The 14,182-nt window shown below is 40.1% G+C and overlaps 3 protein-coding genes across 3 annotated transcripts; 1 reads left to right on the top strand and 2 right to left on the bottom strand.

The window, feature by feature from the left end:
* Positions 1–37: 37 nt before the first annotated feature.
* magoh (mago homolog, exon junction complex subunit) lies at positions 38–2,471 on the bottom strand. The gene is made up of 5 exons (XM_086282104.1): positions 2,273–2,471; positions 1,886–1,944; positions 1,576–1,686; positions 339–421; positions 38–260 (listed from the first exon to the last, which is right to left on the bottom strand). Exons 1-5 carry the CDS (start codon positions 2,361–2,363, stop codon positions 161–163), a joined length of 444 nt encoding a protein of 147 aa, XP_086138230.1. The 5' UTR covers positions 2,364–2,471; the 3' UTR covers positions 38–160.
* A 649-nt stretch (positions 2,472–3,120) lies between these two features.
* aatf (apoptosis antagonizing transcription factor) lies at positions 3,121–6,094 on the top strand. Its single transcript, XM_086283056.1, has one exon. The coding sequence runs from the start codon at positions 3,232–3,234 to the stop codon at positions 4,879–4,881; it is 1,650 nt and encodes a 549-aa protein (XP_086139182.1). The 5' UTR covers positions 3,121–3,231; the 3' UTR covers positions 4,882–6,094.
* uck2a (uridine-cytidine kinase 2a) lies at positions 6,087–12,962 on the bottom strand. Its single transcript, XM_086283057.1, has 7 exons — positions 12,578–12,962; positions 10,704–10,863; positions 10,466–10,562; positions 9,802–9,944; positions 9,285–9,382; positions 9,131–9,179; positions 6,087–7,781 (listed from the first exon to the last, which is right to left on the bottom strand). The coding sequence occupies exons 1-7, from the start codon at positions 12,680–12,682 to the stop codon at positions 7,645–7,647; spliced, it is 789 nt and encodes a 262-aa protein (XP_086139183.1). The 5' UTR covers positions 12,683–12,962; the 3' UTR covers positions 6,087–7,644.
* Between the last annotated feature and the right edge of the window lie 1,220 nt (positions 12,963–14,182).

Raw genomic sequence — 14,182 nt, 5'->3', positions numbered from 1 at the left:
GATTCTTTACAGACAGCTGATCATTTAAGACAACACATATTCTTTAACCAAATCACTCTTTATTTAAAATAAAAAATAGTTCTACCAAAAGCAAATGTACAAATGCGGTAGTACAACAGAAACATCAGCTAAAGTAATTAAAATGAGCAAAATCCAGATTTTAGATGGGCTTGATCTTGAAGTGTAGGCCGATCAGACTGAAAACAAGACATTTCAGATCTTGCACCAGGTAGTAGAACACACGAAGGCCCTCAGGGTCCCTAAAAACACATGTGTGCTTACATCAGTAACAAATACAATTTACTTTCCACTTCCCAACTCCTGAATATATTACTTACTTTGACTGATTGACGTCAATCAAGGAGCCAATTTTGGAAGTTGTGAATGAAATGTGCTCGTCCCCGATGACAATTTCGAGTTCCTGTAAAAGATGAGACAAAAACAGGCCTCAGAAAATTATCTTGGGAGAAAATCATCAGTGCAGAGTTGATGAAGGTGAAAATTTAGGTCACTTTCTTTCATAAGTAGAAAAGTTTAGGTCATTTTCAGAGTGCTCTCAACTTTATTCTTTCTCCACTATGATCTTATTGGTCACAGAAAAATCCATTTGGTTGACCTTCTGTCCGCACAGGTTTGAATTAAAGGATGAACTGCAGTTGACTGCTCACTTTTAAGTAAAGTAGCCAAAGACCTTATCAAACTGGGACATTTCTTCCACCTTCCGTCTTATTATCTGCATGCTCAATTTGCAAAGGGTTAGAAAAACTAAAACTAAGCGTATAACTATATTAGAAAATGATTCTTTCATAGAAGGAAATCACACTCAGAAGATAAGCCTGAACTTTCAAACAATAACTTGTTTTAAGCAGCCATTTATCCCAATGGATGATATGACCCTTGAGCAATCACTCCAGGTATGTAATAGGAAACAGAACAAAGATCTAGAGTATGAATGACTGACTAAATGTTTATCAGTTTTGCTATTAGAACTATAACATATTCCAGGATATTGAAGTTAAAAAAAAACTGCCAAATTTATTCACACCAATATTTTATGTAAATCATAAAATATTCAGATTGTGAAAGTATAACTTTGCATGGAGATATTAAACAGAGTGCAATTACAGTATCAGCAAAATCCAACTGATGCTGTAGGGTCATCAAGTCAGATTTTTCTTTTTTAAATCTTCCACAGATGGAAACGATAAGCCTCAGTATAACCATGAGGTCTAAGCGTACCCAACCCAAACCAGGAAGAAAATGGAATAAAAGAACAGAAACAGTCCACTTCTCAGCAGTTTTCACTACTGGATAAACTTAGTGTGGTTTGGGTGAAGGAGCTGCCTGGATACAGCATGCAAAAGGCAGGATTGAGAATCGCCACTCTCAGCGAAGGTACCAGAATATTTTCACAACAGCACACAGACTGTACTTGCGATGTGGAATAGTTAAAGACCGCCTTGGACAGTTGCCTATTGCAATGTACCTCGAAAACTTTAAATCTGCATGGCATGAATGAAAATAGCTCAAACTGTAATAACTGGGAGGACACGGGGTAATAAAGAGGTCACAAACCTGTCTGCCAACTCTATCAGGAGGCGGCCACAGAGCATCATCTTCCTTGGTGATTTCACTGTCGTCAATGATCCTCTTCAGCTCCTCCATCACACTTTTGTGAACATATGCCTGGTTGGCACACCGGAAAACGCACAAGTCAGATTTAAATTTGTACATTTCGAGAAACAGCATTAATTTATAACCACATACATGTTGTTTGAGCATGATGACCGAAACTACTTCTCGAAAAATAACCAAACAACCAGCTCTTACTTTACAGATATCTCACCACCCCTTACACATACATTTAAAATCAATCATACGTTACCTCTTTCCTGATCATTACGTCATTCTTGTAGTTACTGTTGTTTGCATATCTCAGTTTACCTGCGGGGGAAAAAAGATTAACTTTAACGTGGGAAACTGTGTATCGTTTCGAACAAAACGCCCGAGTTTGTTATCAATCGCTACAGGCCGCATGGCGCGTACGCACTCACAGGATAAACTCAAAACATTACTGCTTATATTCTAAACCACACGCTATGGTAATAATTATCTTATTTATATAAAAACAAAGTTAGTAATCAGCATTACTCCTGCAGCTAAATCCAAACGGAGAATTTGGCTCTTTGACTCCGCTGCGGCCTAGCTAAACCGGTTAGCTTCGAACCACGGACAGCTAACGCGTCTGTATTGCCGCTCAAATTACACTTACCGTCAGGCCTGAACTCAAATTCTAGAAACTCGTGTCCAAACTTCCCCTTGTGTCCGACATAATATCTCAAATAAAAGTCGCTTGTTGACATCTTTATTCTACAGAAAGCGTTTTCTGCGCAAGTCCGATGAACAAAACTGAGCTAGCAAGAGCAGCCCAGAGCCTCGCCAACCGTATACGCATGCGCAGAGGATTATAGCTGAGGGGGTTTTTTGACCAAAGTTTTGTCTCAAAGGTCATATTCCCGCGATAATTCAGTCATTTTTTTACTTTAAGAATTTAGACTTAGGGTTTCTTTTTTTTAAAGTTTGTGTCAGTTTTTTAAGTTAACTAGCAACTTTTTTTCTTTTATGCCTTTAAAATATTCCTTATTTGCACATCGATTTATTTTTAGTTTGATGCATCTTTGATTGTTTGTTAGTTCAGAAGTATAAAATAAATATTATTTTTTTATTCATTTAATCACCTATTTTTGGAATAAAACTCCGTTAATAAATACAATTTCTGGCTTCCTCTTGGGGTATGTATAAATCTATGACAAGACCCAAGAATGTGCTTTTTAAGACGCCAAACCATAATCCTCAACAACTTCTACAGATGTACAGTATGGAACAATTCATTACTGAAGCACAACATTGTTTATTAGACTCTTCTGGTCCTCTGTAAATCTTCTAAATGGCTTTGTTACATTACAAAAGAAAAAGAAACAGTTGAATAACTATATCAGTAATTAATTGTTAATTATTTCCAGTTTTGTTCATTTGTTTGCTTGATTTTACTTAAGCCATCAATTCTTGGTTGGTGTTTCTGCATTCATTTATCATCAGGTTCTTCCTGAAAGAACTCACGCAGGTCTGAACTTTGAAGCGTCTTTATACGTGTCGCATTTTTCTAACGTCATCAACCCGCTCTGGCGCACAGGAAGAGTCTGCACGTGTGGTGGTTGTAAACTTTGAGCCATGGCAGGCGCGTTTTCACAGGAGCTTGAGGATCTGTTGAATCCTTTGCCAAAATTCGTGGATCCGGAGGATGATGATGACGAGGCTACCAAAGCCAGAGTGGTGGACCGGTTCAATGAAGACGACAATGAGGATGAAGATGCGGCCGGCCTCAGCGCTCTGCGGAAGCGCAACACCTCCCTGCTTTCGGACACAGATAGACGGTATGTGGGAAAGCCAGTGTCCCGAAAGCAGCTGCTTAGAGAGACTGAGGAGGATGAACATGATGTTGAGGAGGAGGAGGAGGAAGAGGAAGAAGGTGACGAAGATGATTCAGTGGGGGATGAAGAGGCAGATGACGATGAAAATGCTTCAGAGGAGGAAGACGATGATGAGGAAGAGTTGTTGATGGGCAGTGATTCAGAACTCGATGTTAATCTAGCTTCAAAGAAGAAAGCAACTGACATCACCTTTCCTCAGAAAGTAGACTTCCATAAACTGACAGAAGGTATGGATGACCTGGGAATGAGCGAGGATGATGATGAAAGCCATGAGGAGTCTGAAGGCAGTGAAGAAGAGGAAGGCTCTGATGATGATGATGATGATGATGAGATGGAAAGCGAGCAAGAGGATGATGATGATGGAGTGGTGCGCACGTTTTCCCAGGACAAAGTAGATGAGGAGGTGGAGAAAGGAAAGGCGGTGAAGAACCAACTGGCCCTGTGGGACCAGCTGCTCGAGGGCCGGATAAAAATCCAGAAAGCTTTGGTGACTGCCAACCAGCTTCCTCAGCCACAGACTTTCCCAGAGTTCAAGAGGAGAGGTGGGGGGGAGTTCACAGCGGCGTTGAAGAACACTCACAAGGCTCTGAAGGCTCTTCAGAGGTCCCTGCTGGAGTTGCATGACCAACTTCTGCACCAGAACGCTGACACGAGATCCATCGACATGGGGGAAGACGAGGAGATAACCAGCGACGATGAAAAGGAGGGATCAGCGCAGCAGGCCAGAGCGCCCAAACGAAAACTGGAGATGGCAGAGTACCCGGACTTCATGGCCAAACGGTTTGCAGCTTTCCAGCCTTACTGCAATGCCACGCTGCAGAAGTGGCACGACAAAACAAGGCTGACGATGGGCAAGAGCACCAAAGGGTTTGGGGCGTTTGAGAGGAACATTCTCACCCAGGTGGAGCAGGTGCTGATGGACAAGGACAGGCTGTTGAAGCGGACCCAGACCCAGCGCTCAGAGTACCGGGTCCTGGGGAAGGTGGAAGCCCCTGCTCTCACATCTGAGAACATCCCCATGGAGGGAGGCGAGGTGTCGGAGCAACAGCTGAAATCCAACACGCATCTGAAAGATCTCAATGAGGACATATTTGATGACGACGATTTCTACCACCAGCTGCTGAGGGAGCTGATCGAGCGTAAGACGAGCGCAGCGGACCCCAACGATCAGGTGGCTATGGGCCGGCAGTGGCTGGCCATCCAGAAGCTGCGCAGCAAAATCAAGAAGAAAGTAGACACTAAAGCCAGCAAGGGGCGCAAAGTCCGGTTCCACATCCACAGCAAACTGGTCAATTTCATGGCGCCGATTGACCACAGCTCGATGAGCGACGAGGCCCGCAGCGAACTCTACCGAAGCCTGTTTGGTCAGAACACTTCTATGAGGGAGTGACATTAACATGCTGAGATTCCCAGGACTGAATGGCCACTCTCCTTTAGCAGGAACTCTTCAGACTGTCTTACATACTGAACTCAAAAGAACGTGCAGTTCTGTAGAAACGTCTTTCATACCAAAGTGCTTCTTTATTTAATCACAAGAGTGCTACTTTAAAAATTCACACTGTTTTTCCATCACATGTGAATGAAGTAAAGTGATTACTTGAACTCGTTGTATGACTTTAAGTAAATAACTGTGGCCAGTCCCATGCAGCCAGTTCACGGAATGTTCCTGCTCCAGTTTTGTTTGTCTTTTGTTCTTTGCTTTTATTTTTTGCTTTTCCAGTGAAAAAAAATCCAGAAACCCTGCTTAGTGCATACTGTTGATTTGGGGCACAGCTGGGAATATGTGACACATTGCATATGTTGCAGGGCTACATTAGCCTGGACTGAGATCAAAAAGAAAATGAATTTTCATGTTTAACTATTAGGTAATAGTAAAATTAATTTTAGATGCGTTATTACAAATACACATTTAAACCCTGACAGGAAAGCTTTCTCAATTGTTTGAATACATGGCAGCATTGAAAGCAGATATTGTGATTTGGAAAATGTAAAAAAAAAAAAAAAACAACTTTGAGTCCTGTGATACACCGGACACCTCTCCATGTACCCCACGCTCTGCCCTATTACAGCCCTGATGAACTTCTGCCTTCTCATGATGCTAAATTGGATATGAAGTTAAGAAAAATGCATCGATGGTTTACACTAACAGAAAAAGAAAGCTGTTTTCTGTTAACTCACTGTTTTTAACCGTTTTCACATGGAAGTTATCGCCATTACAGGATGAGCCTGGTGTCAAAATGCAGGTAAAAATTATGAGTTGTTTTAAGCAGTTAACCCTTTAAAGTTTACCAAAATAATCCTTTTCAATTTTGGTCCAGTGAATCAGAAAACAGAAATTTTAAGTATTGAAACTATGATGTATGACATGATATTGATGCTCTTGGTTGTAGGAAAAAGTATTGTGATTTGAGCTTTAGCTTAAATGTGTCTATCAGCCCTTAAAGTGCTGTGTTTATAAAGTTAAGACATGAGGGTTTTTATTTGCAAGTAAAATACATTTGTGATTTAAATTCAGATGTTTCGTTTGTTTTTAAGCTGAATCTTGTGAGAACTCAAACTGAGTTTTATTGTTTATTTTATTGTCTACCTGCAGAAGTCTCAGTACATTTTTCACCAATTACAGCATCGGAAATTGTTAAACAAACGCAATCTACATGAATATCTGCTGACGTACACACAGCATGCCTCACTCAATTCAAGCCTACTACAACCACATGTCTGATTTAATGTGCAATGCTTCCAGTTGTCTGTTAAGCAGATTATGAATGGCTAATGTAGACAAAGCAGTAACAAGGCTTTGATGTCACTGCAGGTCTGTACTTGCTAAAGTGTGCCTGTGTCATGCGTTTATATTGTAATGTTTGGCATTTTCTCCTTTGGGAGACAATCTTACACAAGGCAATTTCAATATCGAGCTTCAAAACAGTGCTGAGTCAGAATGGCATCCGCACAGTGCCGGCAGGTGCTGCTGGTGTAGGAGTTCCCTTTAGCATTATTATTTCTCTCATGATTAACAACACTTTAATGCTGGGTTGATCTGACACAAGCGAACATCATTTTATTGTGACACCTCTTCCATTTGGAGCACATGCTCGTGCCCCAGAGCACACCCACTGTTAATGCTGGCTGCACACCATTCAGTATGGAGTCAACCTACAGGACTCAGCTGTGAGGAAAACAATCCATTTAAGGTTCACATTTTACTTGCAAAAAAACTTTTAAGGGCTCTTTGGGGCATTTTATCACAACGCAGACATAAAATGCCACTCCATATCTTTGCTGCCTCTACAGCACTAAGCAGCGTGTGGCACTTCTCTCTCAATTTGTGACATCAAGAATAACACAACACAGAACGGTCTTCATTAAAGAAGCTTTTAAAGGTGAAAATAACAGTACCTGAGCAGTCAAACATACAGAAAAGAAACTGCATTAAACAACCTTAACAGAACACGCAGATCATATTAAATCGATCTCCTTTTAGAGTTCATCTTCTTTTAATGAACACATCTTAACATGCATCTGACAGTTACAAGGAAAAATTATACTTTGTGGTAATTTCTTAAAATGATAAATTTTCCTGATTTCGTAATATTAAATGGGTAAATGCAAAATGAAACTCCATATTTAGTCCACAAAGACCATCTTTGGCGGTGATGTAGTACATCGGGTGTTTGAGGCATAAATTGGTTGTTTCAGCTGAGCTTTTTGTTTAATCATTTTTAAACAGATCTTGAAAAAGAAAAATGTTAGTTTGCACTGATACGGGGAATCAGCAGCATGTCACTTCACTTCATTTATTGGATCGTTAAAGGCTGTCGAGTGTGTGAATCTTTTTGCAGACAGTTTCTCCAGCTCCGTGCTGGATTAAAGGCAAGCAGCAGTTTGAAATGAAATTAAAAGTGAGTGCCTTTTTTCACTCCTCCCTCGATCAGTGTCATCCAGTACACAAGTTAAAGAGAAAATTTTAACTGAATACCTCTGCTGCGAACCAGCTCCACAAAGCCTCCTTTCATTTGAATAAGTCTAAGCAGAATCGCACCAAAAGGAGGCTTTTTGAATTCCCGGAAGTTATGCTGCCTTGTTGCAGTAGCCATGACGAAGAGCAGCACACTCAGGCAAACCATTCTCCTCTTCCCTGAAGGAGTGATGAGCTTCAGTGGGGCCGACTGCTCGACTCTATGTTCGGCTGCTTCTTCTCCGTCCCATAACCGCTGAACCACCCGTTCAGCCGTTTGGTCAAACCGCCGTTCAGAATGTCCTGGATGTGCTGAACGATGAGATTTATTGCAACTGCGTTGAAAGACAGATGTTGCATGGTTACAGATGGTCTCAGTTTGTAACTCTGTTTTACTGAGAGATACAAACTCATCATCCAAAAAGAGTTAATACCCCCAAAACTTACAGCTCATCTTTAATCATCAAAGGTCTAAGCTATTTTACAGAATAAAACGGCACAAAATAATGAAAATATATGTAATTGTCTCTTTGTTTACCATAGCTACACTATTTCGCTTCTATGGCAGATATTATAAATTGTATATTTTAAAATATATATATTAAATGAATTGTACAGCCCATATTATATAGAAATCTTGGTCTGTTACTTCTTACAAAAACACATTATTTTTTGTGACACTTGTAAGAATACATTTTAAAACTTAAGGTATGTTTGGGTTAATTACACTCACTGGCCACTTTATTAAGCACACCTGTCCAGTTGCTCGTTAACACAAATATCTACACAACAGCAACAACACATTTAGACATAGAGACGAAGCAACATGCTGAAATATAATCAGGGGTCAGAATGGGGAAGGAAGGTGATTTATGTGACCGAGTGTGGAGTGGTTGTTCGTCCCAGACAGGCTGGTCCGAGTATTTCAGAAATTGCTGATCTACTGGGATTTTCCTAAGCAGCCATCTCTACGGTTTACAGAGAAAGGCAAAAATACTGATGGCACTGAGTGCCACGCGTGTGAGCAGGAAACTGAGGATACACCAAGCACAGGGCCACCAAAAATTGGACAATAGACGGAAAAACGCTGCCTGGAATAAAGTCACCACAGTAAGCCTGTTGTTCCATTCTTTGTATGTCAATGCTCCTGTTCCAAGTCAGACCTAAACAAATATTTCAAATATTATGTGTAGAAAATTAGACTACTGATCATCTGGAAAGAAGTCTCATGATCTAAAAATCACAATTATACCAAAGCCTGTAATGTTTTTATATGCATGTCTTTGCCACATCAACAAATGTTGTAGCAGATTTATGGCAAGAAACATTTTTACAATTAAAAAGCCACAGCGGCACATATACATATAAAACCTGACCAAGAAGCAATCAAGGGGAAATGGTCGGAGCAGGTGTGTCACGACAAAATCTCCAGAGAGCAGTGCAGTTTTCTTTTACAGCTTTCCTAAAACTAGACAAAGCTGTTTTGTCCTCACCTTGCTTCCTGAGTATGAAGACCACAATTCCCAGCAAGGAGATAAACACAGCTGCGTCCTTGCTGATAAACACTGTTGAGTCTCCAAAATTTGCTTCCACTAGATTTGTTTTTCTAAATAATCTGTAATGTAGTCTTTATGATGCACTTCCCAGGCAGACCCGCCCCCAGAACAACCAAAAAACTACTTACCAATGTTGTCAACTCCTCTCGGTATTATCACATCAGCATATTTCTTTGTCTAAACAAAGTCAAAAAAAAGAAAAAAGAAAAAAGAGCAAACATTTTATCTTTGACTCCATGTTCAGGGACAATCTGCAAATGTGCTAACAGAATATGGACTCACCGGCAGACAAAACTCTTCAAAAGCAGGCTTGACAAAGGTGATGTATTGGGCTAGAACGCTTTCCAAATCCCGACCACGTTCACTGATGTCACGGAGCACTGAAGGAAAACGAGACAAGGGAGAAAACGTTTAAACTGCATAAAGTATTTTAACACTTTTGTATAATTTCTTCCTTTTTTCTATTAAAAAAGTGAAAAAAAAGAAAAGATAATGAGTTAATTACTGAGTTGATCTATTGGTAGGTTGTTTAGCTACCTATAAGCAGACCCACTGTGTTTTCCCAGCTTCTAGTTTGGAGGTTAAGCCAAGAACCTGCTGTATGGTAGCAATTTTAACAGGAAAACAGAAAAGCTTGTTTCCTAAGATGCCAAACTAGCTTTAATTTTCAAGAGCCCTTCTTTGCAGCCCCCCTGCACCACGGGACCTCATTTTAAAAACAACTAATTCAATGAACCGTTACGTTCATCCCCCCGCCCCGTGCTTATAAACATAACAGATTTGTCTCGCCATGCGTCACCTCTCCGTGACAGACGAGTGTCTGCATCCGTATCCACGAACAGCTTCATGTGGAAAAAGTCTCGAATCTCCTGAGAGTAGAACATCAAGATGCCCTCAAACAGCACCACGTCAGCAGGGTACAGTGTCATGGTCTCTTCTTTCCTGACATATATTAAAACAGAAAGAAGGTTAAACAGCATCCACTGCAGTGAAAAATGATAAGAATGGCGATTGGAGAGATTAAAAAGCTTGCGAGTTATTCTGAAAAAAGGTCTTGAATTCTATTAAAGCTGCAGCACCCCAAGAATGTACTGAACCAAGAAATTATGTCTTGTTGCAAATGAATTTTTTTTTCTTTATTTTAATTAACTTTAACAAAAATGAAATCTCAAATTTAAAACAATTTAAAAAAAACTATAAATAAATAATTAACTTTTCATGTACTGTTTCACATTTGAACACTTTTACTACAAAGCGCACTCAGATTTTCCCACCTTCCAGGCAGTTATGGGCTTCCATTCATTTCACTATGATATGAAAATCAATTTGCCCACCACAGTAGATATAATGCATGTCTTATGTATTATGATGCTTCCATTGATGCTGCATCAGAGATCTCTTTGTGTAAGCTGAAACCTGCTGAAACCCCTTTTAATGTTGTGCCTGTATGAACAGTTAGTCACCTGGAATGGGAAACAAAGTCATAAACAGGAATGTGGACCGTTTTCCCCTCCTTGATGTCCCACAGGGTCGCGATTATGAGGTCATTGTCAAATGCATCTATAGAGAAGGAAAGAGCACAAGGTAGTTAAAACCAAAAGTCACATTTGGCATGAATGAACATGAATGCTTACGTTTCAATGCTCGAGCCCCCTCTGGCCCAGTGACTCAGCATGACTCACAAATGCAGAGGCGATGTACCTGGGTGGTCAAAGTTGAACTGGCCCTTGAGCGCCTTAGCCTTCTGTTCCGGGGTCAGGGCCCTGTAGAAGCAGTCCTGGCTGAGGATGGCCACTTGCCGCTGGTGGTGGTCGATCTCGTTCTGGCCCAGCAGCTCCATGATCTTACTGCACACCGACGACTGAACACAAACAAAGAATCAGAAACAAGTGATCCTCGTTACACGATTTAACACGGCCTGATATTTTTGCACTGAAACCAACATTTACTTACACTTGACGTCCTAATCATGTAAAAACACAGCATAGTCCATTACTGGAAATCATTGACGCCATTTCAGACACATAACAAATAACTGCAGTTTACTCCCTGTTCAGATAACATGTCTGGGAGAACAGGTGGTTCTGTGAGCAGTTACTCCTGTGGGAAAATAGAGGCATAACACCAGGAAGTTGAAGCCACAAACAACTGACTGTTGAACCACAACCACCTTCACCTAAGAAGTCAGCATACCGTCACCCATATGAATAATGTCAAGAGATATGCCAGTCTTGGATTCATGGAAATACAAGGCTAAATTAGTTAGCCAAACAAATCCCAACTAATTAAATGTAGGTCAAAAACTATGCTTGTATGATGAAAATGCAAAACATGTTGCTAATACAAAGAAGTGCTCCAAAACAGGGCCTCATAGCGCCAATCTTCAAATACATGTTGAAGATTAAATAAAAAGGACAAATGTACTTTATTTTATTTGAATACAATTTTCCCAACTTCAGAAGCTTGTTTTATGTTCTTATATGATAGTTTTTGTGCTTCGGTGAATGACTTTTTATATCCTGAATAACTGTTAAAACTTTTACGTATCATTTCAGGTTATTTCATGGATCTGCGCCTCGTTTCTTGTTAGATGTATTGATTTATGTAAACTTGAGCCAATCAAAATATGGGACATTTTCTCAGATTTAGTATAAAAATGCTGTGCAATCCTGTCATAAACTGGAGCCCTGGTTCACCCTAGAGACTGTGTTTATTGTGATTATCCACTTTGCAACAAAATGTGACCATAGTGCAGCATATTCTGATCATCCAAGACAGAATACTGGAAACTACTGGGAACCTATAACATGCTGCACAATACAGAATGCCAAAGCACATATTTAGTCTGTCGTGGCACCAAAGGCGTCTATATTGTCAGTGTCAAGCAGGTCAGTGAAATGAGATAAAGTTAACATCAAGCGACTTTGAAACAGCGGATACATTGTGTGACATCAGAAAATCATTTAGAAAGCGCAATAAAAAGAATAACATCAAAGCTGCAGCCTCCAATAGTGATAATCATGCATCCATCTGCTGCAGACAGCACAGTGCGTTAACAGTCAGTTTTTTCAGCTTTCTTTGTCTGCAAATGCATTTTACACTCCTCGCAGCCAGCGCAGCTGATGCTAATTATGACAAACCTCACTCCTCCTTTTCCTCTTTTCCATGATCTTCGCCACTCTTTACATCCCCTCTGATTTAAAAAAAAAAGCATGAAAAACAAAATACGGGAGTCCTTCACGGAAGTTTGAAATCTGAACATCAATCTGGTTTCAATGGGGGGGAAATGACAGTAGTGTTGACAGTGCACGTTTTCTGATTTGACATGCAGTACTGCGGCCTGCGTAACTTTCACTACTGATCAACACAACAACCAGGCCGAGTGACTAAGTAATGATTTTAAACTAAACTTCTTTTTTCCGAGGAAGAATACGTTTAATTTCTTAGTCCTGCCCTCTTCATCCCAAACGCATAATCTAACACAACAGATATTTTAAAAAAAAAAATCAGACGCCTCCAAGAAATAATCCAAAGGAAAAAAAGACGAAGAAAGGGTTTATAATATAAAAGCCAACCTTCCCGCTGGCTGTCCCTCCGGCCACACCGATGAGGAATGGCTGCCGAATATTTGAGTCATTTTCGGCTTGGTCACCTGGCTTTGTCTCGCTGTCTCCTGCCATGTTTCATCTGCAGCGCGCACCGTACCTCTACGCCGGGGGAGTGCGCGCTCCTCCCATTTGATGATGGTGTAGGCGACGGTGAAGTTGGTGGTGATGATGACGTTCAAGGGCAACAAATCGAAGATGAGGATGCTGATGATGAAATCGCTGACAGGTAGTAGCGGGTTCCTTTTTTTCGCTTTTCTTTTATAAATTTTACTTGTGCAGCAATTTAACATTATTAAAAACACGGACTGTTTTTCTTTGAGTTAAACAGATGTCAGTAAGCTGACTAGTACTCTAAGCCTTGAACACGTGGATTAATCAGCACAAAAAAAAATCCACAATCATTTTGATGAAACGTAAACTGTTTAAAGTGTAGAGTGGTGTATGGTGGTTAGTTCTCTCGTCTCACATCAGAAGTTCCTGTGTTTTCCTTCAAACGATCCATCTTCTTCCCATGAAGAAGCATCCTTCCACACTTTAAAATAGGGATGTTAGACATAAGGCCCTGGGGCCAGAATTGGCCTAGCAAAGGCTCAAATCTGGCCCACTGGATGGATGTCTTTAGAAAATGTGAAGGAAGTAATTAATTTTTGGACATTTGAATGAATGCTAGTAAGTTTTGCAGCTTTTCCTACTGATAAGGAACTTCCCCTTGGTAATAGATAAAGAATTAAATAACAGAAAGGTTCAACTTTCACCATTGACTATAGAAACATATGTTTTTACACTGGATCTGCAAAAAAGGGGCATTTCTGTGAATTAACAGAGACCTTCTTTTTTATCTGATGAGCTACCAGGATTGTTTTTCTGTAATTTCATACTTTTATTTCTAGCAAGTTAAGCCAAAATAGTCTTTCTTCCATTAATGAGAGCAGCATTTCTTTAGCATGCGGAAAAACTAAGTTGCACTGTTGCAATTACTCTTCTTTTTCTCATATTAAGATAGTTCTTGTTTAGTATTAAGATATTAAATGTTTATTTAAACTTATTTTCACTGACAGAAAGGGGAGTTTCACTGGTCTGGCCCTCTTAAGATCAAAGTGAGCTTGTGACCCGTTATAACAATGAGTTGAAATTCCTGCTTTAAAACCATGCACGTTGGCTAGATTAATTAGTGATTCGAAACTGACTGTAGGTGAGAATGTGAGGGATTGTTTCTCTTTTTGTGTTTGTCCTGTGATTGATTGGCAAGCTTACCAGGGTGAAGAAAATGGATGGATGAACAGTTTTGGGTAGTGTGATATTAGCAAACACGATTCAGATGCAAAAAAATGAACAAGTTGGCTACAAGATGGAGGAAGGTGGAATGTTACATTTAATATTTTAGGTAAGTATGAAGAAATTTGGACAGTTATGAAAAAATATGGCAACATGGAAGGGCATCTTTATAGAAAAAACTCCAAGACTGTCCTTTAAGTACAATTTTGACCACGTGGTATGGGAATGTCCAAGAGTGTCGACTATTTTTAAAATGGTTAAGAAAAATCTCTCTGCATTGTTACATATTTTTGTGTA

Source organism: Aulonocara sp. 'chitande type north' Nkhata Bay, linkage group LG23 (genome assembly GCF_057382095.1).
Source record: "Aulonocara sp. 'chitande type north' Nkhata Bay isolate Kocher_YH1m ecotype deep benthic linkage group LG23, A_spYH_male_GT1.1, whole genome shotgun sequence".
NCBI classification, from domain to species: domain Eukaryota; kingdom Metazoa; phylum Chordata; class Actinopteri; order Cichliformes; family Cichlidae; genus Aulonocara; species Aulonocara sp. 'chitande type north' Nkhata Bay.
This window is presented reverse-complemented; position numbering and strand designations above follow the sequence as displayed.